This window comes from Canis aureus, chromosome 2, assembly GCF_053574225.1.
Source record: "Canis aureus isolate CA01 chromosome 2, VMU_Caureus_v.1.0, whole genome shotgun sequence".
In the NCBI taxonomy this organism is placed as follows: domain Eukaryota; kingdom Metazoa; phylum Chordata; class Mammalia; order Carnivora; family Canidae; genus Canis; species Canis aureus.
Window position 1 is genome coordinate 13,812,501 of NC_135612.1, and position 26,709 is coordinate 13,839,209.

General features: G+C 36.0%; 1 protein-coding gene across 31 annotated transcripts in view; it reads right to left on the reverse strand.

The window, feature by feature from the left end:
• LOC144292990 (uncharacterized) overlaps positions 1–26,709 on the reverse strand; it is a 329,341-nt gene that overhangs the window by 147,258 nt on the left and 155,374 nt on the right. For 3 of the 31 annotated variants that reach the window (XR_013360441.1, XR_013360463.1, XR_013360572.1), the window contains 2 exons: positions 19,349–19,452; positions 2,929–3,214 (listed from right to left, as the gene is read on the reverse strand). The exons of 22 other annotated variants lie outside the window; for them this stretch is intronic. Coding sequence is in view for 2 of the 9 variants with exons in the window: in XM_077864100.1 (XP_077720226.1) it covers positions 19,349–19,452 (104 nt within the window). In the remaining 7 variants the exon portion in view is untranslated. Of the gene's footprint in view, positions 1–2,928; positions 3,215–19,254; positions 19,453–26,709 lie in introns of those variants that run through there. 6 more of the 31 variants (XR_013360458.1, XR_013360435.1, XM_077864100.1 and 3 more) reach the window with 3 other exon arrangements.

The window sequence follows — 26,709 nt, forward strand, 5'->3', positions numbered from 1 at the left end:
TGCTAAGTGAAATAAGCCAGACAGACAAAGACAAATACTTCATGGTATCACTTACAATGAAATCTCAAAAAAAAAAAAAAAGTCAAACTCATAGGAACACAGAGTATAAAAGCACTTGCCAGGGCTTGGGGGCTGGGGGAAATAAGGAAAGATTGGTAGAAGAGTAATACAAATTTTCTGTTACAAGATGAATAAGATATGAAGATGTGACATATAACACAGTGATTTTTTTTATGGAAACTAAGTGAAATGATTTTATTATTTTTTTCATTATATAATTTTCTTATTTTAATAATAAATTTATTTTTTATTGGTGTTCAATTTGCCAACATACAGAATAACACCCAGTGCTCATCCCGTCAAGTGCCCCCCTCAGTGCCCGTCACCATTCACCCCCACCCCCGCCCTCCTCCCCTTCCACCACCCCTAGTTCATTTCCCAGAGTTAGGAGTCTTCATGTTCTGTCTCCCTTTCTGATATTTCCTACCCATTTCTTCTCCCTTCCCTTCTATTCCCTTTCACTATTATTTATATTCCCCAAATGAATGAGAACATATGTTTGTCCTTTTCCGATTGACTCATTTCACTCAGCATAATACCCTCCAGTTCCATCCACGTCGAAGCAAATGGTGGGTATTTGTCATTTCTAATGGCTGAGTAATATTCCATTGTATACATAAACCACATCTTCTTTATCCACTCATCTTTCTTTTTTTTTTTTTTTTAATTTTTATTTATTTATGATAGTCACACAGAGAGAGAGAGAGAGGCAGAGACACAGGCAGAGGGAGAAGCAGGCTCCATGCACCGGGAGCCCGACGTGGGATTCGATCCCGGGTCTCCAGGATCGTGCCCTGGGCCAAAGGCAGGCGCCAAACCGCTGCGCCACCCAGGGATCCCTATCCACTCATCTTTCGATGGACACTGAGGCTCCTTCCACAGTTTGGCTATCGTGGACATTGCTGCTATAAACATCGGGGTGCAGGTGTCCCAGCGTTTCACTGCATCTGTATCTTTGGGGTAAATCCCCAACAGTGCAATTGCTGGGTCGTAGGGCAGGTCTATTTTTAACTCTTTGAGGAACCTCCACCCAGTTTTCCAGAGTGGCTGCACCAGTTCACATTCCCACCAACAGTGTAAGAGGGTTCCCTTTTCTCCGCATCCTCTCCAACAGTTGTGGTTTCCTGCCTTGTTAATGTTCCCCATTCTCACTGGGGTGAGGTGGTATCTCATTGTGGTTTTGATTTGTATTTCCCTGATGGCAAGTGATGCAGAGCATTTTCTCATATGCATGTTGGCCATGTCTATGTCTTCCTCTGTGAGATTTCTCTTCATGTCTTTTGCCCATTTCATAATTGGATTGTTTGTTTCTTTGGTAACACAGTGATCTTAATTGATAACCCTGTATTGTATAAATGGATGTGCTAAGAGTAGAACTTCACATACACACACAAAAAGGTCAATATATAAGGCAATGGGTGCGTTAATTAACTTGATGGAGAGAATGTTTTTACAAAGTATATACATCAAATCATCAAGATGTACACTTTCAATATATTACTATTTTATTTTTCAATTATACCTCAATGAAAAGAGTAGAAAAAAACTATTAGAATTTCAGTTCCACAAGAATAAACCTTTCATCCTCTAGAGTTCTTCTAACTTCTCTCCTATTAAAACTGGTTTCAGGAAGGGCAATGCAGTCTTAGTTTTCCTTCCCAGAACTCTGTAAGTTACGTATCATATTTTTGAAAAGTCATTTAACTTTGGAAGTGAAGAATGAATAACTGGCACTGACTTTAAGGACAAGTACGTCAGGAGCCCATTGCTGCCCATTCTGCCTACTGGCATTCAGCCATGGCCGGACCTTTATGGCAACCAGAATAATTGTTCCTTATCCTACCAGAGGCCTATTTACAGGACTCAATTTTTTGAAGGTTTGTTTGGTGGGAAGCAGAAAAGACCTAAATGAAAGTCGAAATACGGGATAGGCCCATGGATTTCTTTGAACCATAGGAAGAGACAGGTGGTAAGCCAGTGATTCTCAAAAGCACAGGGGGATATCTAAATAAAGAATTTTTTCATTCAACCCAAATTTATGGAGTATTTACTATGAAATGACCATGGGAATACAAGAGTGAAAAGCTGCAGGTTCTGTCACAGGTAGGAAGAGGAATAGCACATAAATAAGTTCTAGATCTTAACAAGTGCTATGAAATAAATAAAGCAATGTGGTAAATGGGAACAATTTTCAATAGAATAGAAAGGGAAGACCTCCACAAGGTGGGATATCTGAACTGATACGGAAGGATGCAGATGGAATGAGGAGAAATACGTGTGCAGAAGCAGCAAGAACAAAAACCGTAAGGGCAGGAGAAATCCTGGCACCTGTTGGACATAGTCAGGCAGTGTGGGGAGAGCTTACTGAGAGCAGGTGGTACTAGGTGAGGGGCCAGCTTCTCCTCAGCACTGCAGAGGCATGGATTCTATCCTCAGAGATATGGGAACTCTCTAGAGGATTTTTGACAAAAAAGAGACTTGATCTTATTTACTGTTTTCACATATTACTCTGCTGTGGAAGGAGCATGGCAAGAGTGGGGAAAGGGTGGTTAGAATGGAGATTACAGGGCAGCCAGCCCGATGGCCCTTCAGCCCAGGGCCTGATCCTGGAGACCCAGGATTGGGTCCCGAGTCAGGTTCCCTACGTGGAGCCTGCTTCTCCCTCTGCCTGTGTCTCTGCCTCTCTCTCTCTCTCTCTCTCTCTCTCTGTCATGAATAGATAAAATAAAATCTTTAAAAAAAAAAAAAAAAAAAGAATGGAGATTACAATTCTTTTGCAGTTATCCAGGAAGGAGATGATGGTGTTCTAGAACCAGGAGTAGTAGTGAATTATAGGAGACAAGTATATAGTTTGAAAGTTTATTTTGGAAACAGAACTACAGACTTGCTTTTGGTTGGTTATGGAAGAGGAAAAGCACAGTCAAGAATGACTCACAGGCTGGGGCACCTCGGATGCCTGCATGGCTCAGTCAGTTAAGCATCTGACTCTTCATTTCAGCTCAAGTCATTATCTCAGGGTCATGAGATTGATTCCCACATGGAGCTCCCTGCTGAGCAAGGAGTCTGCTTCTGCTTGAGGATTCTCCCTCTGCCTGTATCTTTGCTCACGCACACATTCTCTCTCTCTCTCTCTCTCTCTCTCTCGTAGATAAATCTTAAAAAAAAAAAAAAAATGACTCCAAGGCTTTGGTATAAGTGATTGACTGCATAATGGAATTTGAATGGGAAGTGAGAGAGAAGTTGGTACACTGGGAACATAACTTGAGATGCTGATTAATGTCACCCAGAATCAGCTAGAGGTTCCCTAATTTCTGAGATCTAGACAGTACATCCTTCGACCCTCAGTTCTATAACATGAGGAGGACTAGAACTCAAGATTTCTTTTTTTTTTTCCACAAGGGCTTAGAATTTCACCATGATCCTGTGTTTCTGCCTCCTGTGTCCTTGTTCACTGTTAATGGGAATGTGAATTGATATGGCCACTACGGAAAACACTATGGAGGTTCCTCAAGAAATAAAATAGAACTACAGAGTTTGTTCTCTGTATTTATAGGTGTCATTCTGCCTTTTATTTGCTTATTCATTTGCTTTTTTAGATTCCATATATAAGTATAGTTCTGTGTCCTTACCTCCTACCTCCATTCACCCCTGTCATCACTTCAACTTCTTTCTTCTTTTGTTTTTAAAATATATGTTTATTTCCTTGTTTGGTATATTTATTCATAACAAAATTAATAGCATTGTATGTAATACAACAAGGTTGGCATACTGATTTCAACAAAGCACAATTAATTGTAAGTGATGTCATACAATACCTCATTCTGGGGAAAAAACAAAGGTAATCAGGACAATACTATTATGCTTAATACTTTTTAGAAACAGTTGTGTAGTATTTGGAATTGTATAAACTTTTATGCTTGTCAAACCAATGGTACATTTTCTAAATGATTCAGGTTTTCACCAGAGTCCCTGTCACTGAAGTCACAATGTTCCTAGAACATATAATGTAGAAGAACATCTCTGATGTCATTCTAAACCTAATTATTTTCAAATGGGACTAGAAAGGTACCAAGTTCTTTATTTCATGCATTCCAGTGCCAGTGACGATCACGGTCTTCATATTACTGTGAACAATTTCTTCCCAATAAAAGCAGTGACTCATGACAGCTCCTGATAGGAAGCATGTCCTGTTACAATTTCTGTTTCATCTCCCCTGCTACAGAATCAGCCACAGGCCCAGGAACCAGGACATCTCAGTTTCTCACAACAGACCTATGGTGTTCCTGTTGATAGTTACATCTCTCTTATAACTTCACAAAACAAATCTACTCATATCCACTCCACTCAGTGTCCTCAGGATCTTTAACTCACTTCAATGAGGATCTAAGGCATCAGTGCAATCATAACCAGATACATAACCTGTTTACAATGTCTACAAATTTTAAGTAAACGTATATAAAAACTATCTTAAAGGGGATTAAAAATCATTAGATTACATTTTATTTTCACTAAAAAATATTTATTTAACACCTATAATAAATCAGAAACTCTATGTCGCTGAAGATAATGAACTACAAATGGACACATGTGCTACATCAGACAGCTAAAGGGTTTCAGGGTCTTTGAATTTTCTTTTGTTCTGACTTTTAGTTTTTACATTGTTTAACTGAGGTATAATTAACAAATAATATCATATTAGTTTCAAGAGTACAATATAATAATTCAATATTTGTATACACAGTGAAATGATCACCACAAAACCATCTGTCACCTTACAAAGTTGTCAAAAAAAGTTCTTTTCTGACAATGAGAAAGAACGATTTTAAGATTTACTCTCTTGGAAATTTCAAATAGGTACTACAATATTATTAACTATAGACACCATGCTGTACATTACATACCCATGACTTACTTACTTTATTACAGCTGGAAATTTGTACCTCTTGATGCTCCTCCCCACCACCCATTTCACTTGCCCTCCAGCTCTTTTCCCCACTGGCAACCACCATTCTATTCTCTGTATCTATGAGTTTTGTGGGTTTTTTTTTTGTTGTTGTTGTTATGTTTTGTTTTTTAATTCGAGTATAGTTGACACATTACATTAGTTTCAGGTGTACAATATAGTGATTCTACAGGTTTACACTTCATGATACATTCACAAGTATAGCTACCATCCGTCACCACAACACTAACACAATTTAACTATTTATTCCCAATGCTGTACCTTTTATTCCCATGATTTACTCATCCATAACTAGATGAGTTTGTTCTCTGTATTTATAGGTGTCATTCTGCCTTTTATTTGCTTATTCATTTGCTTTTTTAGATTCCATATATAAGTGAAATCACATGGTATTTGTCTTTTTCTGACTGATTTCACTTGGCATGATACCCTCTAAGTCCATCCATGTTGTCGCAAATGGCACGGTCTCTTCCTTTTGTAAGGCTGAGTAATATTAATCAAGTAAGAGGCCAAAGTTTTGAGGATTTTTGAGCTTTTGATACAATATGGAAGTAATTTTTCAACTGGTAACAGTCAAGACATTATAGGTTAATACCGAAGAATATATATGTTGCTGACAGTGGCACTTGAGACTTTGGTATATTTTTCACTTTTCTGAGTGAAACTAAACTAAACTAAACTACTATTTCTCAGATGCAAGGAGTATCTTTTCCTTCCTCTTAAACCCTTTCTGATCAGGATTGAATCCCATGGATTCAATCCCATGGATTCTCAATAGTAAGTATTAATTAAAGAGAAAGAACCAATAGTGGCTACATTGGTAGTAAGAACACCATTAATATATTAAAGTTATTTGGAACTCAATGAAATTTTATTGTTTTTGCAGATATTCTTTAATAATGTCCCTTTAAGCTAGGGCTGCAGGAACCAAACTTCTCTGACATAGAATTTGTGGAAATTGTACTTAATTGGGAGGAATAAACTATTACAATACTAACCAATTCGAGGGTACTTTTCAGTTCCCAATATTTTGCCTATAGTAAGTAAGAGTTGATTATACACGTGATTTGAATCTAATAAGTGAAGTTTTGTGAGTAAGCAAAGTTTTAAGTTTTATTATTGTAGAGACAATGGAATGACATTTAGTTAAAAAGAAAAGTACTCTACATTTTATGAACAGGGTAGATTCTGCTGAAGCACCAACAGATTGCTCTAAAGACAGTTCCACATTGCCATCAACTTCCTTTTTTGGAGAGAAGAAAGGAAGCCAATTTTAAGCCTCTGTCTCTTTAAAACAAACTATGAGGTGATGAACTATGTGGTACTTTTGATTATATGTTGAAACTGCTCTGAGTCCCTGAAATCCAAGAGAATTTTGTACTGTTTTTGATAGTGCCTTCACCTAATTACATTTCCGCTATATACAAAGCTATAGTATTTAACAGACTATTTTGATTACTATAGCTCTGTAATATAATTTGAAACCAGATAATGTGATGTTTCTAGCTTTGTTATTTCTCAAGATTGCTTTGGGGTCTTTCATGGTTCCATACAAATTTTAAGAATGTTTGTTCTATTTCTGTGAATAATGCCATAAGGATTTTTATAGAAATGGCACTGAATCTGTAGGTTGCTTTGAACAGTATGGATACCTTAACAATATTAATTCTTCCAATCCATGAGTATGGACTATCTTTTCACTTATTTGTGTATTATTTAACTTCTTTCAGTAAAGTATAATGTATTTCACTAATGTATTAATGTAAAATATATCCATTTCTTCTAGGTTGTCCAATTTGCTGGCATATAATTATTCACAGTGGTCTTATAATCCTTTGTATTTCTGTGGTATCAGTTGTAATTTCTTCTCCCCCATTTTGTGTTTTATTTATTTGAGCCCTCCCTTTTTTTCTTGGTAGAGCTAGCTAAACATTTGTCAATTTAGTTTATCTTTTCAAAGAACCAGTTCTTAGTTTCATTGATCTTTTGATACTGTCTTTTAATTCCTATTTCATTTATTTCCACTCTGATCTTTGTTATTTCCTTCCTTCAACTAACTTTGCTTTTTCTTTTGTCCTTCTTTTTCTAGTCCCATGAAGTATAAAGTTATATTGCTTATTTGAGATTGTTCTTATTTCTTGAGACAGACCTATATTGCTATGAACTTCCCTCACAGAACTGCTTTTGCTTCATTCCATAGATTTTAGTAAGTTGTATTTCCATTTTCATGTGTCTTAAGGTATTTTTTTATTTCTTTGTTCATGCATTGGTTGTTCAGTAGCATGTTATTTAATCTCCACATATTTGTGATTGTTCCAATTTTCTTTTTATAACTGATTTCTAGTTTCATACTATTGTGAAAAGATGCTTGGTATGATTTCAGTCTTCTTAAGTGCAATGAGACTTGTTTTGTGGCCTAACATACAATCTATCCTGGAGAATGTTCCATGTGCACTTAAGAATGTGTATTCTGTTGTTTTTGGATGGAATGTTCTATATGCATTTATTAAGTACATCTGGTCTAATGTTCATTTAAGACTGATATTTCCTTATTGATTTTCTGTGTAGATGATCTATCCACTAATATAATTGGCATATTAAAGTTACCAGGGTCTTTGTTTTATCATTCCAGCTGCAAGAGGAATCAAACATACTCACATTAGCCTGGGTCTCCAATAAGTCTTTTTTTAAAAAAAAGATAAGGAAATGCCTAATAGAAGCATTATCAGTAACCCAGCATTTCAAGTTAAGTTCATATTAAATGAGAGAATATTTTTTAAAGTCCCTGTGCTTTACTTCCTGCAATGTAGGTTCTGAAAGAATGTCAGTCAACCTGTCCCTTCATTTGTTTGGTGTACATTCAAAGCAAGTCTTAGTGTCCTTCTACACTGGGGTCCTACAAGTGAATTAAGCCCTAATGCCTAAAAGCATCCTTTGGATTGAATGAATGAATTACTTTCTCATGCATCCAGAAAGGAACTACCGAGGTATTACTTTTGGGAGACTTGAAAAGACAACCATTCAGCTCCTGATCAGAAAGGCTTACTTCTCTCTCACAAACCTAAACTGGTTAACAAAGACTGAAGAACAGTATCACTTTTCCCTTCTATTTTTAAAAGCAAGGTTAAATTGGGGGAAAGATCTAATTTGGTAAAGGCACAGACCCTAGAACAACAAAAAATAAACTAGAAGCCAGAGTGTCTATGGAGAACTAAGGACTCAAAAGAGAAAAGTTAGACTCACTAAAGGTGAGTGTCCTAAGGAAAACAGAACTATGCAGAGGCCAGAGCCAAAGAAACACCAGTTAGACTAAAATCAAATACAGTACAGCTGAAACCAAGACAAATGCATCCATTCAAGGAAAAGGACCAGAAAAGCCTAGAAAATATTATGCTTCTCTGTACTCCTCAGAGGGCCCCAAAACATCTAAGATAACTTGCTACATACTCACATATCCTACAGTGTTCTAATCACACAAACAGAATAAGGTGTGCCACAAAAAAAATCTCAAGGCTGAGAAGTCACCCAGATGAGAAAGGTTTATGTCAGAAGTTAATTTAAAATTCTATAAAGGGCTTGAAACCATTTTTTTTCTAATTGCTCAGTATATCTTTCCCAGAAAGGAAATTACCTAACTCAAGGACACAGAAACTCATCATGGCCTTTTTTAAAGATGACAAAGACATGACAAAAGTTGTAGAGACACATTAACATTTCTTAAGTAAACATACAATTGTTTACCTCTATATAGTTCAAGTGTGTGGACTGCACAGGCAGTAATTCATAATATACATCTATCATTATCAGCAAAGTTTTATCACAAGTCAACTTTACGCAAGTGATGTAAAATTAGATTTATATTTAATGTACTATTGTAAATTGCACCAATTGCCAGTGTTAACACTGGCAGCATCTGATGCCAAAAAAGCTTTTAAATGCCTGAAAAGAGCATGCTTTCCAAAACTGTTAGGAAAAATAAATAAATAAAAGGAATTGGGAACAAAAAGATAAAAAGAACCTCCTTGTCACTTAATATTCTGTAGGAAAACCATAAAGCGTACTTGAAAATTAGCACACACACACACACACACACAAAAAAAAAAAAAAAAAACAACACCCCAAACATGTTTGGACTCTCAATCAAGGGAAGAAAAAAGCATGCCGCCCTTACCTCCTCTCCTTTAAAATAATCAGTACAACCAGGAGGTATGGCTGAGATAAATCACTCTAGTTTTCAGGTACAGCAAGTGGCAACATTCAAGTATATTATCTCATTTACGGATGAATTTGCAATTCACTCTTAAAACCACCAACAACAAAAGTTGACCTTTTAGAGTCTTTACACAAGCAATTATTGAATCTCACAATTTCACAAAAATCATAATTGTAGTAATGCAACTAATGATCTCCTCTTACCACTCTCCATAAGTTTTAAATAAGCTCAGTTTTAAATAATTATCTTGGAGGTGATTGCAAATAAAAATGTTATCTATGCCTTCCTTAATCTATAACTTGACATTTGATAAAAATGCTAAATTATTTCAGCATATTTCAAGGGCCCAGGACATGGAATTGTTCAAATGCCACTGCTAATAAAGATTTGGATAGCCACATAATTCCCTAACATAATCAGTAAGTTTACAAAACATGGAGGATCAACGCACTTTCTTCAATTAGAAATGAGAGAGAGTAGATGCAAGTTTTGAATACAACTGAGTTCAAAACCTGACTTCCCAATTTACTAATTTTATTATTTTAACTTTTCTATCATTTTCTTACCAAAGAAAGGAAAAAAATCATCTACGTAGCACTGCTATAGGGATTAAGAGAGATGATTTAAAAAGTGTTTTACACAGTTTGTGGCACATAAAGATGAACAAATGATAACTATAATTATTGTGGGGAAATAAAGGATGTTTAGAATGCTATAGTTTGAATATCTATAAACATGTCAGCTTTTATACACTACCCTTTCAAGAAATCTTGAAAGAAATCTTTAAGGTAGCTTACAATGATACTTAAAATACAAAGTCACTAAATCAAAGTATAAACACAAAAAAGAAAAAAGAAGATGAAGTTAATTTTTAAAAGACAAAATGGGGGCAGCCCAGGTGGCTCAGCGGTTTAGCATGGCCTTCAGCCCGGGGGCTGATCCTGGAGACCCAGGATCGAGTCCCAAGTCGGGCTCCCTGCATGGAGCCTGCTTCTCCCTCTGCCTGTGTCTCTGCCTCTCTCTCTCTCTCTCTCTCTCTCTCTCTCTGTGTCTCTCATGAATAAATCAATAAAATCTTTAAAAAATAAAAATAAAAAAAGACAAAATGTCAGAAAACATGAACTTTATCAGTTATAGATAGTTCGATTCCTAAGATAGAGTGATTATTTAGGAAAATAAACCAATAACTGATTAACTTAGCTGACACCAAAGTAAGGCAGGAATTTTTTCTAAATCTTTCAAAAGAGGGCAACAAATGGAATGAAAAATATCCTCAACAATATCCTTACAAAAGATAAATTTCACAGACTTTCTCAATATAGTCGCCCCACCAAATTGTAGTGACATATCTTTTTAAATAAAATCAGAAAGCCCATACTAAAAATAAAAAAAAAAAAAACCTTTTTGAATTTGAGAAAGTAATAATAGACTTTGTGCTGAGTTTGCTAAGAATTTCCCAAAGGCACTATTCCTGCATGAAGCAGAAATCTATAATAGACAGATGTCATCTCATCAAACAAGCCCACTGACCTTCTCTACTAGTCCATCTGGAAAGGGGTTTTCAAAGGAGAAAGCAGGTACTTTTCGCCTTTAAATAATTTGAATGAGGGGTGCCTGATGGCTCGGTTGGTTAATAAGGATCCAACCCTTGGTTTCAACTAAGATCATGACCTCAGGGTCATGACTTCAGAGTCCTGAGATCGCCCTGCATGGGCCTCTGTGTTGGCAAAGAGTCTGCTTGTCCCTCTCCCTCTACTCCTCCCTCTTCTCTCTCTCTCTCTCTATATATATATAAAATAAATAACTAAATGTTAAATAATTTGAATGAAAGAACATTTCTGTAAGAGAGGTGAGGATTATATTTGAAATCATAACTGTAAGAACTTGATACAACTTAAGCTTTATCATCTCCCCATGTTTGTTAAATTCTGTTTTCTCTTAGGCCATATCATCAAAGCTCTGAAAATGAAAGGAGCAAAAGCTGCATTCCATATCACTTACAGTCTGGAAAGGAGGAAAGGGAACAAGACGAAGAGAGGGAAAGAGACAGGAAGTCTTTTGGAGTAAACTCTGAAGTGGTCCTCAGGGTCAAGCAATTCTTGGCTAAAGTCATCCAGATGAAAAAAATAAAAATAAAGTAAATAAAATAAGGTAGATATATATCATAGAAAGAGAATAATAATAATAATTAATAATAATATTATCTGATCTTTATTAAGTGCTAACTGAGCACTTCAAGTATCTAATATCAAACTCATAACAATATTCTGAGGGAAGTACTATCATTATTCCCTTTTTGGCAATAACATACAAATCATTTCTTAGTGCTTCCACATGGTTGTAAATGGCAGAGACAGGATTCAAAGGCAGGCAGTTTAACTCCAAAGCTCTCTCACAAAGCCCCCACACCAGATAAAAACTCTATTCACACAACTGATCCAGTGTCTCACCATCTATTTGAACTTTAAGAGCTAACCTTTAGATGCCTGCCCAACCACTGGGGGAAATCATTGAGGTCACTGTCAATAATAAGTTACAATTATTCATATCTATTCATGAAATATGACATTTATAGGTAGACATTTATAGAGTTCTTAATCACTGGGCTAGCAACCCAAAAGTTCATTTTTTAAATTTAAGGGCACTTTAGATGCCATGTAAAATGTTAAGCAAAAACCTATCATCAACTTTGGAGCATACATATCCAACAATTCCTTTGCTATTAAAGGCTGCAAAATCCTCCTAGTCAAACAACAGGCTCAGAATGATCTGCACAGACTCTAAACCTGATTTGGTATGAGCAGTTTAGAACACACATGTCCTTATCATGACATTTTGTTCTAAGAATGGGGATAGTATTTTAAAAAATTAATCAAGGGACAAAAGAAGATAACTACAACATTAGTTATTAAAGTCAATTGATGTCCTATTCAAAAATCAAGGGACAGGGTAAACAAGGTGATACGACATAAAATAAAATGAGATTGAAACTTTATCAATATATTCAGTAAACATACATTATTATTCATTAATAGATGCTTTAATCCTCATTTCTGTAAAATAATTTACATTGTTCTGTTACCATTCTTACTAACTTGTCTAACATTTATAATGAGATCAATTTTAAAAGTGTTTATTGTTGCTATTAAGAACTACAGATATAGACTACTGTTGATTTCTCATTAAGCAAATAACCATGTATGACATTCCTCTTTTGAAGGTACCAGGCATTTCATATGTAACAGGAAAAAAAAAGAGGAATACAGAAAAAAATAAGGTCTCTAAGGAGTTTGCACATTTAGATGAAAAAAGCGAAACTTACAGTGAATTGCATTTCAACCAAATAGTGTATGCTTGAAGATATTTGGAATTAAAGGATATTAAAAAGGAAGAATAAAAAATGCTTTAAGATTTAGAATTAGATTATTTAGAGAAAAACAAAAGGTACAACTGAACTGCTGTAAAAATTTCTGGCAACATTAATGAGCTCTATTTCCACAAAAAAATTTAGGAAATGGGTAAGTTTTGTCTAAGCAAACAAGGACAATGTTGATGATCAGGATAATTAAATTTTGGTGAGAAAACTTAATACTTTTTTATATCTAAAATTATGAAAAATTAATCAGTCAAACAAGTAAACACTGCCTGCCTTATTGACAAAACCAATTGGAAACAGTGTTTATGGAAGGAAGAGGAAACTGAATAGAACCTCAAGACTGGGGATTCTGAGGATAAGAGAATTAAAAACATAAAATAGGCAAAGCAGAGGGGAAAAAATTAAGTAGACAATTTTAATAAGAGACAGACCATGTTGTTCCTAATATGTTTGTAAGCCTTAAATAAGACTTCTAATATACAAGAATTTACAAAAACATCTCTCAATTCTTCCAATTGGTACATTAGTACATTTGTCTAATAGGTACACTAGTCTAATAATTCAGAAGACATTTCCATTATGTTGAATTTACTATTAAAACTATTTTGTGACATGCGGACACATACCAAACCTTCAAGGATCCTCAACAAGAAGCCAACCTCAGAATAAACCAATAACTGTCTTATTAATCCATCAAGTAAACAATCCTCAAGCAGATAGCCCAGAGCTGATTTTTCCATCATGCTGAGCTTTAACTTGGAAAATAGCCACTTGAAATAAAATTCTAAATTTCATGCCAACAATGTAAAGGTAACAGGAGCTTGATTTCTGGATTCCCCATCATTATTTTAACACTATGAACCAACAAGTCTTTAGTAAGGAAATTTTTAAAAATGATTTATTTATCTTAAAGAGAGAGAATGCATGCGAATGGGGGGAAGGACAGAGGGATAGAGGCAGGGAGAGAATCTCAAGCAGACTCCCTGCTAAGCACAGACCACCCCACCCTCCCCAATGCAGGGCTTGATCTCATAACCCTGAGATCATGACCTGAGCCAAAATCAAGAGTTGGAAACTTAACTAACTGAGCCACCAGGCACCCTAGGAAGGACATTTTTTTTTTTTTATTGGAAGTTAATAATGTGTTCATTATACTCATCATATGGTTAGCAGAAAAGAGAGAACTGGCCTGGGGTTAGAATAAAGAATTATAAACAATCTCCTAAACTCTAGGCTTTCATGTCTCCTGACTTAATAGAGATGTAGAGAGAACATACCGAAATAGTGGATATCAGTATCTCTCACAAAGTTATTCATTTTTTTTTAAAGATTTTATTTATTTATTCATGAGAGACACACAGAAAGAGAGAGGCAGAGACACAGCAGAGGGAGAAGCAGGCTCCATGCAGGGAGCCCAATGCAGGCCTCGATCCTAGGACTTCAGGATCACGCACTGGGCCGAAGGCAGGTGCTAAACCGCTGAGCCACCCAGGGATCCCCTCACAAAGTTATTCAAATTCAAGGAACTACTATTATAAGCCTAATATTTGTATCCTAAGAACTCCTAAATAGCATAATAATAATAGAGCATATCAAAAAGATAATTGATGCCACTTTTATAGGTCAAAAAACTAGATCACAGCAACAAACCATGCCATTAGCTCAGTTGATTCACATTAAGCAAGTGTGGAGGACCTATTATGTGCTGGGCACAGTGCTAAGCTCTGGGGATAGAAAAATTAATAGGAAAGGCTCCTGCCATCTGGAATTTATAATTGCTCCACGGACTACAAATACACATTATCTTATAAAAAACGAAAATGATAACGCTGTCTGAGCTGAACAGTTACTTTATTTGGCTTCACATGTACAAACAGCAGTTATTGAAGAAGACACAAAATAAAATAAAAATGGAAAACTGATGCTGCCATCTGAAAATCCATTAAAAAACACACACAGAAATCCCACTGCCATTAATATGTGAGCTTGACTAAAACAAAAAACAAACAACTGCCCCTACCCTTAAAAAACTCCAGTGAAATCTTACATGAAAGTAAGACAATTATCTTATTTCCTCAATTGATATGTGCACGTGAAGCCTGAGAGTTAACTCTCATTTCCCAGTAAGATTTTCTCAAATATTTGGATGCAACAGAACCACTCCAGCTCAAAGTGGCTTGGATTTGAATAGCAGGTCTCAAAAAAGGTGAACTTGACCTTACCTGGGATTTATCTAACTCAAATATTTTAAGTGCCATTTATTATTTTTATGAAAAAGAAAAAGAACTTAAAACTATCTTGGGGTTTGGGAACTCACAATCTGAGGAAGCAATTCTGGATTCCAGAGTTTATTTAAAAGGAAAAATAAGAGCATCTTGGCATTAAAATTGCTGAAACTCAGGAAGGAAAAAATCTCATCATGTTAAAAAGAAGTTAATAAGCAGTATTATCCCAAGTTTGCAGCAAAATCTTTCCTCCACTTCTGGTAAGAAGAATGCAAGCAAGCATTTGTAGCTAAAAAGGGTAGTTTATGTCTGTGATTTTTTTTCCTAACTAAATTGAAACTGACCGATGAGATTTTGAAAGGACCCCATTATTCAACAGTAACCTATAATCATAGACATTCTCTTCAATCATTGAAATAGCTTAAATAATTAGAAATAATGACTAATACCATTTGAATCTCTGCCAACCTAAAAGACAAAATTTTGGAATGAGAAAAGAAAATTAGAATGCCTATTTCCAAAAGAAAGATAAGAAATATTCTGACTGAAAAAACAAACTAAATTTAGATTGGAATTATATTTCTCTTTTTGTCACAATACCACAACCATTTGGTTTAACTAGTGTGTGCTGGGGAAGAGGGAGTGTGGAGAAAAGGATGGAAGGATCAAAACCTCTTGCTTAGTAATAGTCGCTTCTTATGTCCTTTCATTCTCTCCAAGAAGTATCCTTGGGAACATTGCATTGACAGTCCATGGCTGACTGACCAGGCAGGCACAGGCACATTTTCCTATCCTGGAAATCTGTGCCTCTAAGAGAACTAATAACATGATCCCATTCCACTTACACTTCAATTGAACTTACAAATGAAATTTGCAGACTAGGATGATCAATTGTATTTCTTGGCTTGATTCAACTTCAGAGCTTCACCTCCAAAATGCTGACTATGTAAACTTGCTGAAACTAATCTGAGTCTTTCTTTAAGCAAGTTCTGTCCTGATCAAGTTGTCATTTTTTTGTTTTGTTTTCATTAAAATGAACATGAGCTCAAATACTGGGTGGAGTTAGTTCCTATGATTATTACAAACTACTTATCCAAAAGAGTGAAACCATGAAAGAATTAGATCCTGATGACTCTGTCCTATTTAATAGTTATAACAGCTAGGGACAACAACAAAAACAAATATTATATGCCTATCCTGTGCCATGCACTGTGCTAGATATTACAGATATAAGCCAAATAAAACATATCTCTTCTGGGGCACGTGGGTGGCACAGTCAGCTAAATATCTGACACTTGGTTTCAGTTCATGTCATGATCTTACAGTCGTGAGATTAAGCCCTGCACTGGGCTCTGAGTTCAGCATGGAGTCTGCTTAAGACTCTTTCTTCCTCTCCCTCTGCCCCTCCCTACTGATCTCTCTCCATGTCTCTCTCTCTAAGATAAATAAATAAATCTTTTAAAAGCATAACTGCTCCCCACGGGGCACATAATCTATACAATGAACTAATATGCCAAGCACTATTCTATATTTTGAGGATATAGAAGTGAATGTTAATACGCCTTTTGAAGTGTACATTCCAGGGGCATAGATTGTCAATTTTTAGAAAATCACATGGTTATTTTAGATGATGAGAAAGAAATTTCTATGAAATAAAATTTTAAAATAAACTGGCACTTTCAGGGAAGACGGCAGAATAGAAATGCCCTCAGCTCACCTCATCCCAAGGATACAACCAGATAACACCCACATCAATGTAAATAAACCAGGAATTGACCCAAAGCCTGGCAGAATAGACTCTCCACAGCTCAATGTAGAGAAGAGACCTCAGGAAAGAAGAAAGGAAGGGCACAGACATAGTTGGGAGCTAAACAAAACAAAACAAAACAAAAACCCCTGTAGAATGGTCCACAGGAGGAAGGAAAACTGAGACATGAAAAGAGAAGGGAACCTTCAACACAATTTGGCTTTGAAACCAGAGAGCCCCAACAATTAGTGGGGCTTAACACCTGGAACTTCACTCTAGGACAGCCAGAGGGTGATAGGAAACGGAGTTTCTACCCTTATAGAGGCAGCACAACAAACAGCCCCATGGAAATACAGCATAAAAGCAACAGTTTGGAAAATGCCTCGGATATACAGGAAGGAGATTCATTACTGATATCAGAGTGTGTGCTAGAGGGATAGGGATCTTTGGGAAATTTCTCCAAGAATAAAAGAGCTTTGAGGCTCCATTTCCCTTCCTCATTCTCCAGCCTAGACACACATCCCTGCAAGAACCATACAGCACAATACTTGATACCTAACTTGCTAACAGCATGCCTCACCCCTGCATTCTTCTGTAGACACAATACCCCCTCCAATATACCCTTGGTAGGAGCCCATCCAAAGTGGTGCTACAAGTCTGGCAATGTGCAAGCAGTCCCAACAGGGACGTCTGCCCACGGAGAGGGGAAGATAACCATACACACCAGTCCCACTGTAGTCCCAGCAATGAACTGAGTACAGATATCAGGTCTGACTACAGACCCTGTCCATCAGTGAAAGCTTCTCAGGGGATAATATAGGGAAAATGCCCTACAGTTCAGTGATGCCACATCTCTGGCAAATGTTTGGTCTGAATCAAGACCAAGGCAGTCCCAGACTGTCCCACTAACAACATAAGAACCAAACCCTACCCACAACAGGCAAGGAGGGCCATTTCAAACAACAGAACTAAAAGCAAAAGCAGCTCAGTGACAACAGTAGGGCACATGCAACATGCACAGGAGACACCCCTGAAGCAGAAGGTTCCAGTGAACAGCAAGCAATGCACTGTAGGGCACCACAGGATCTATTCTTCAAAAGGCCACTACTTTCAAGAAGAAGAGACATAGCTGAGTTTCTTAATACATAGAAATGGAAACAGAGAGTTAGACAAAATGAGGGGATAGAAGAATATGTCCCAAATGAAAGACTAGGACAAGAGATTTAAACAAAACAGAGATAAGTAATGCGTGTGGTAGACAACCTTAAGTATTGGTCATAAAGATACTCATGGACTTCAGGAAAGAGTGGAGGACATCAGTAAGACTCTTAACAAAGAGATAAAAACCATAAAAAAGAACTATCAGAGATGAAAAGTCGATAACTAAAGTTAAAAATATATTAAATACACTAAAGAGAATAAATGGTACAGCAGAGGAAGTAGAACAGATCAGCAACCTGAAGGACAGTCATGGAAAGCAATCAAGTTGAACAGGAGAAGGATTTCTTGAGTAGAAAGGAAAGACCAAAAATAAGAGTATGAAAAGTAGGAAGCACAAAAGCACTAAATTAACTATCTCTATAAAAATCAGTCAAGGGAGAGGTGCCTGAGTGGCTCAGTTAGCTAAGCATTCAACTCTTGATTTTGTCTTAGCTCATGACCTCAGGGTTGTGAAATTGAGTCCCACATCAGGCTCTGCGTGGGTCATGGAGTTTACTTAAGATTCTCTCTCCCCCATTCCCCTGTCCCTCCCCTCACATTGTCTTGCCCTCTCTGGGAAAAAAAAAAAAAAAAACAGTCAAGGGATTGAAAAAATAAAAAGGAATAATGTCTAGGTGGTTCAATCAGTTAAGCATCTAACTCTTGGTTTCAGTTTAGGTCATGATCTCAGGGTACTGGGATCAAGACCTGCATCAGGCTCCCTGCTCAGCAGGGAATCTGCTTGACTCCCTCTCCCTCTGCCCCTCCCCCTGCTCACATATGCACTCGTTCTCTAAAATAATGAAATAAATCTTTTAAAAAAAGAAATAGAAGGATGTAAAGTAAGACAACATATATGTAAAACATGGGAGGAGGTAAAAATTGGTTCAAACTTAAGCAACCATCAACTTAATATGGATTGCAATATGAATAAGACATTAAATACAAACCTAATGGTAACCACAAATCATAAACCAGTAACAGATGTGCAAAAAATAAATGGCAAGAAATCCACGTATATCACTAAAGAAAGCCAGGAAACTGGTAAAGAAGAGAACAAGAGAAAAAGAAACAAAGAATAAATACAGAAAACCATAAAACAAGTAACATAATGGCAATAAGTACATACCTATCAATAATTACTTGGAAAGTAAATGGAGTAAACATGACAATCAAAAGATATAGGGTGATGGAATGAGTAAAAAAGCAAGACTCATCTATATGCTGCCTAGAAGGGACTTACTTCAGACTTAAAGACATGTGTAGACTGAAAGTGAAAAATTGGAAAAGCATTTATCATGGAAATGGAAGTAAAAAGAAAGCTAGGGTAGCAAGGCTTATATTAGACAAACTAGACTTTAGAACAAAGACTATAACAAGAGGCAAAGAGGGATATTATATGATTATAAAGAAACAATCTAATAAGAAGATATGACAATTATAAATATTTATATATCCAACATGGGAGCACCCAAATACATAAAGCAGCTAATAACAAACATATGGGAAGTAGTTGATAGAAATACAATAATATTGTATGTAGGGGACTTTAACACCCACTTACATCAAGGAATAGAGCATCCAAACAGAAAATCAACAAGGAAACAGTGGTTTTGAATGACACATTGGACCAGATGAATTGAACAGGTATATTCAGACCATTCCATCCTGAAAGAGAAGAATATATATTCTTTTAAAATGTACATGGAACATTCTCTAGAATAGGTCACATGTTAGGCCACAAACAAGTCTCAACAAATTCAGAAAGGTTAAAGTGATACTATGCATCTTTTCTGACCACAATATTATGAAACTATTATGAAACCACAAGAAAAAATCTGGAAAGAACACAAATACATAGAGGCTAAATAACATGCAGTATACTATACAATGAAAAGATCAACAAAGAAATCAAAGTGAAAATAAAAAAAAAAAATACCTGGAGACAAATGAAAATGAAAACACATGATCCAAAATCTTTGGAGTGCAGCAAAAGCCATTCTAAAAGGGAAGTTTGGGATCCCTGGGTGGCGCAGAGGTTTGGCGCCTGCCTTTGGCTCAGGGCGCGATCCTGGAGACCCGGGATCGAATCCCACGTCGGGCTCCCGGTGCATGGAGCCTGCTTCTCTCTCTGCCTGTGTCTCTGCCTCTCTCTCTCTCTGTGTGACTATCATAAATAAATAAAAATTAAAAAAAAATAAAATAAAAGGGAAGTTTATAGCAATACAATTCCACCTCAAGAAACAAGAACAATCTCAAATAAACAATGTAACCCTACACATTAAGGAGCTAGAAAAAGAAGAACAAGCAAAACCCAAAGCCAATAGAAGGAAAGAAATAGTAAAGATTAGAGCAGAAATAAACAAAATCGAAACTAAAAAACAAAACAAAACAATAGAACAAATTGAGGAAAACAGGAGCTCATTCTTTGAAAAAAACCAACAAAATTGATAAACCTTGATAGCCAGAATCATAAAAGAAAAATTTTAATTAAAAAAAGACTTAAGTAAAATAAAAAATGAAAGAGGAGAAGTAAGAACCAACACTACAGAAATACAAAAGATTATAAGAGATTATGAAAAATTATATACCAGCAAATTGGACAATGTAGAATAAATGGGTAAATTCCTAGAAATATATAATCTACTAAAACTGAAACAGAAAAAAATAGAAAATTTGAACATACCAATTGCTGACAATAAAATCAACTCAGTAATCAAAAAGCTCCCAATGAACAAAAATCTAGGACCAGAGGGTTTTACAGTTGAATTCTACCAAACATTTAAAGAAGAGTTAATACCTAATTCTTCTCAAACTATTCCAAAAATACAAAAGAGGATGGAGAGCTTCCAAATTCATTCTAGGAGGCCAGCATTACCCTTATACTAAAACCAAATAAAGGTACTACAAAAAAAAAAAAAAAAAAAAAAAAAAAACGCAGAACTGCAGGCCAATATCTCTGATGAACATAGCAAACGTAATCCAACAATACATTTAAAAAATCATGTACCATGATTACATGGGATGTATTCCTGGGATGCAAGGGTGGTTTAATACTCACAAATTAATCAGTGTGATATATCATATCAATAAGAGAAAAGATAAAAACCATATGATCATTTCAACAGATGAAGAAAAAGCATTTGACAAAGTACTACACCTACTCATGATAAAAACCCTCAACAAAGTAGAGTCATAGGAAACATACTTAAATGTAATAAAGGTCTTATATGAAAAACCAACAGCAAACATCATATTCAATGGGGAAAAACTGAGAGCTTTTCTCCTAAAGTCAGTAACAAGACAAAGGTGTCCACTCTCACCACTTTTACTCAACACTGTACTGGAAGTCCTAGCCATAGCAATCAGACAACATAAAGAAATAAAAGCATCCAGATTGGTAAGAAAGAACTAAAACTTTCAGTATTTTCAGATGACATGATATAATATATAGAAAACCCTAAACACTCCACCAAAAAACTACTAGAACTAACAAATGGATTCAGTAAGGTCACAAGATACAAAATCAATATTTAGAAATCCATTGCATTTCTATATGCTAATAATGAAGTAGCAGAAAGAGAAATTAAGAAAACAGTCCCAATTACAATTATATCAAAAATAATAAAACATCTAGCAATAAACTTAACCAAGGAGGTGAAATACTTGTACTCTGAAAACTATAAAACAATGATGAAAGAAAAATTCAAGATGACACAAATAAATGGAAAGATATACTATGCTCATGGATTTGGAGAATCAATATTACTAAGATGTCCATACTATTTAAAGCCATCTACAGATTTAATACAACCCCTATTAAAATACCAAAAACATTTTTAGCAGAACTAAAATAAATAATCCTAAAATTTGTATGGAACCACCAAAAAAACTCAAGTAGACAAAGCAATCTTGAGAAAGAAGAACAAAACTGGAGACATCATAATTCCAGATGTCAAGGTATACTACAAAACCATAGCAATCAAAACAGTATGGTACTGGCAAAAAAATAGACACCTAGATCAACAGAACAGTAGAGAGCACTCAGAAATAAACTCATGATTATATGGTCAATTAATCTTTGACAAAGAAAGCAAAGATATGCAATGGGAAAAAGTCTCTTCAACATATGGTGTTAGGAAAACTTGACAGCTATGTGCAAAAAAATAAAAATGAAACATTTCCTTACATATACACAAAAATCAACTTAAAATGGACTAAGGACCTGAATGTGAGACCTGAAACCATAAAAATCCTAGAAGAGAGCATAGACAGTAATTTCTCAACATCAGCTATAGCAACATGTTTCCTAGATATGTCTCCTAAAGGCAAGGGAAACAAAAGCCAAAATAAACTATTGGGTCTACACCAGTATAGAAAGCTTGTGCACAGTGAAGGAAATTATCAACAAAATGGCAAGGTAAATTTGCAAATGATAGAGCTTATAAGGAGTTAATATCCAAAATATGTAAGGAACTTAATACCAAGAAAAACCCAAATAATCCTATTAAAAATAGGCAAAATACCTGAATAGACATTTTCCATAGAAGACACACAGAAGGCCAACAGACATAGGAAAAGATGCTCAACATCACTTATCAGGGAAATGCAAATCAAAACCATAATGAGATATCACCATATACCTGTCACAGTGGCTATAACCAAAAAGACAAGAAATAACAAGTGTTGCCAAGGATGTAGAGAAAAAGGTACCCTTATGCACTGTTAGTGGGAATGCTACACTGCTAGTGTAGCCACTATGGAAAACAATATGAAGTTTCCTCAAAAACTGAAAAACAGAATTATCATACGATCCAGTAATTTTACTAATGACTATTTACCCAAAGGGGCGGGGGGAATAAGAGAGAGAGAAAGAGAAGAGCAAGTGACTGAATTATGCCTGACATTAAAGGACTAGCAATGAAGCCAGTGTAGCAAGGAGGAAAAGAGTAGTAGGAGAGGACATCACAAAGGCAATAGGGGGCCAGAGCAAGGTGAACCTTCCTAAACATGGTGAAGATTTTGGCTTTAACTCAGAGTGAACTGGGAAGCCACTCGAAGGTTTTGAGCAGAGAAGTGATTGATTTATAAATGTTTTAGCAAAAAAAAAAAAAAAAATATATATATATATACCTATTTTGATTGGCAAGAAGGCTGCTTTGATATTCCAGGCAAGAGATGGAGGAGAATGGACCAAGGTAGTAACAGGGGAAGTGGCAAGACAAGGTCAGGGCTTATATGTGTATCAGTTAGAGCCCTCTGACTATGTGCAAGAAGGAAGCAGTCTATCAAAAAGAATGAAAGAAAAGAAAATGAAACAGAATATTGGGGATTCTCATGAAATCAAGAAGGAGCCTGGAGAAATCAAACTTGGAAACAGGATAGGAACAAGGCACAGAACCACCTGACCATCAGAGAAATACCCCTGGAATGCCTGAGCTTTTAATTGTTGCTTTTGACTTTGTACCACTCCAATCAAGATTCAAATAACCAAGAAAGTTCAGCTTTCCAAGCTTAAGTTACATGCTCATACCCAGCAGTAAGAGTAAGAACCAAGGGCTTCTCTAACAGGAATCCAAGGTGGCTTGATTTACCACCACTGCCCTTCAGACACCTACGACTGCAATAGATGGGACAGACATAATACCACAGAAGGAAATCAGGATACTATTGGGAAGAAAGGATGAATATTTACAAAACAATTTATATCTAGTGGGAAAAGGCAGAATTATGAACAAAATCTATCTTAGAACAAATGTGGGTCTCAGAAATTCACCCATAGTTTTCACTAAAGAGGTATTGGTATGTGGTTGTTATTTTACCTCTCTCTAGATATAAATATAATTCTGGTAGTCACTAGACTACAGTGGAGATTAGTTTGTTTTGCTGTCAAGTGGTCACACTAACAAAATTTTTGCTTAAAAGGCCCTATAGATCATATAAACCATTTTGAAAAAATATTTACTTTTCTTTTTAAGCCTACATAATTCATAACACATATACCTCTTCCCCTCAGAAGAATCCAAGAAAGCATATTTGAATTAGAATATTTAAATTTGAGTTATTCTGATAATCTTGTAAAGTGTTGACTATAAACAGCTGAATAAAGATCCAAATACATCCTCTTAAATCACTCTTTTCACTCTTTATAGCTCCTGTCCTTTGAACAGGAAATAGACATGAGAAAGTATGATAAAGAGTCATTCATTCTCTTATCATGCTTTCCCATGTCTATTTCCTGTTCAAAGGATAGGAACTTTCAAGAGAGAGTGAAAAGAATGATTTAAGAGGATATATTTGGAGCATGTAAACCCTGCAGATCATATTTCCAGGGAACAACCTGGTACTATTAGCCTTTAGATGTACCAAAGGGGCAGCTGATGCTCCAATCTAATCAATTTTGTCAAATCTGGAAGCAAGATTCAGAGACACCAGATCTCCCAATTTTTCAAAAACAGCTGGGATTCCAGATTTTTATGTGAAACCTCTAAATTTTAGGTGCTGAAATTCTGGGGGGTGGGTTTGTTTATTTGCCTGTTTGGTTTTTAACACTAGGCTGGAAACTTTTGTTGTCTTTTGTTTCACTTTTCGAACACTAAAAATGACCTCTGTTCTCCATTCCAGACACCTTAAAGGTATGACTAGACCTCAACAGAGGCAACCAGATGGCTTGACTTTTATTTACTGTTTCCAATAACAACAACACAACACTTCCCTTCCCTTCATGGAAATCAGATGACGTCTATGGCAAAGACATGTGATTCCCTGAGAATTCCCTTCATACTTCAAATGCAACCAAAATGATCAGTGATTTTAGAACAATTTCAAAATGGGCTTTTCCAGTGAAGATATGGACATGTTCTAGCTTGCTGCTTCCTGTGCAATGTCAAAATCACAAAAGGAGAGTTCTGGAACTGCTTAGGGGGAGACAGCCTTGGTGAGTAGTGTAGCTGCTGAAAGATGAAGAAACTCATCTAAAAGAAGAACTCAAGGAACAAAGCAATTGAATCCAAGCAAAAACTATGCTAAAACAGTACAACAGGGGGAAAAGAAAAAGCCACAATAGAAAGGAGGCCCTTCCAATTCCTCCATCCCAACTGTCTTCTTCAGCTCATTTCCCTAGTTTTGAGATGCATAGATTGACTTTTTTTTTTAAGATTTTTTAAAATTTATTTATTCATAAGAGAGAGAGAGAGAGACAGAGACACAGGCAGAGGGAGAAGCAGGCTCCATGCAGGGAGCCTGACATGGGACTCGATCCTGGGTCTCCAGGATCATGTCCTGGGCTGAAGGTGGTGCTAAACTGCTGAGCCACCCAGGCTGCCCCATAGATTGACTTTTTTAAGTCAACTGAGCACTATGTAAACACCAGGCCGCACACAAGACACAATGAGGGGAAAAACCCATCCCAAACGTATGAATTTTCAAAAGAGATGACTTGAGAAAAAAAATTTATGAAACATGCTCAGAGAGAATTGGTTAGTCAATGGAGATCTATGTAAATATTTTTAAAGGTATTTATAAGTGACCTAATCCAGACAACTAGGCTTCCTTTTACATTTTTTTTCCCTTAGAACAGTGGAAGCTTTATTCACAGGCTCCACGTGAAAGAAACATCTTTTTTCAACCATGGTTAAGGATCTGTAGAATCATTTCCTTTCTACAACGCAAATTTGGCACATGACTTACCCACTTACTTCAGGTGAGTGGCAAATCACAATCATGATAGGGAACAATAAGGCACTGCCCTGAAAAAGTGATTTTCATCCTCTCAAACATTCACAAACATTAACGAATTAATTAGTAGGTGAAGTCAGCCTTTTTTTAAAAAACAAATGAAAAACCTGAAGATATTTAAAAGCTTTCCCCACAAAGAGATTCAGTGTCTGACTGTGAATTTGAATTTGGACCTTCCTAACATTAGCAGTTCAGAGATTCAACTCATGTAAACATTTGAAAGGTCAGCTGTTCATCAAATACTTTTCCAACTACAGCAAACGTATCCTTATTAAGTTTCTTTTGCAAAAGTTCCAAGGTGCTGAACACTCATCCATTGCCACCAATAATTAACAATCCAAAACAACCTAAATACAGAGAATTTTTTGTTGGCATTTTGAAACTTCAGACTATCTTAGGAACAGGGCATGTGGGAGTGGTTATGGGCAAAAGGCCGGCTAGGAAAAAAGACATCAGGCTGAAAATTTTTCCCAAGATTAGACCTTCCCTGTTTCAAACAGGTTTGTAGCAATGAGCAAAGTGTTTGTTCTCTCCAAGTAAGAACTCTATGCTTCCTGAAAATGGGCAGAAAATTAAAAACCAAGAAAAATAATATCATTTGGCCTAACATTTAGAAGATTCAACAAAATTTGGAGTCATTAGCAATCATTACAGTCATACCTTATTCTAGTTAACTTTGATTTGAACATATCCATCTGCCCAACGTTTAAAGAGTTAAAAAAAATTACTCAAACTCTATATCTACCATGAAATAGTTCCCTCTCATTTCTACATACCCCATAAAAAAATCACAAGTCTAATTTAAGCAATACTATTTATTGTGGAACTTAAGAATCGAACAGCTAAAAAAAAAAAAAAAAAAAAGAATCGAACAGCTACCAGCTTTAAAGGTTTCCCTGAGTCTCACACCCACACACTCCTTTATACTAGTTTTTACATGGCCATGTATAACCTGACAAGGTTACATGATGAGCTATGTGGCACATCAGCAAGACTAGAGAACTTCAACAAAAACAGGATTCTAACTCAAAATTTACAAAAAAAAAAAAAAAAAAAACCTCAAAATTTACTCAAAATTAAGGTAGACCTAAATGTAAAAAACCATTAAACTTCTAGAAGAATATCTCTGTGACAGTGTTAGGCAAAGACTTCTTAAGCAAGAAACAAAAAGCACAAAAAAAGAAAAAA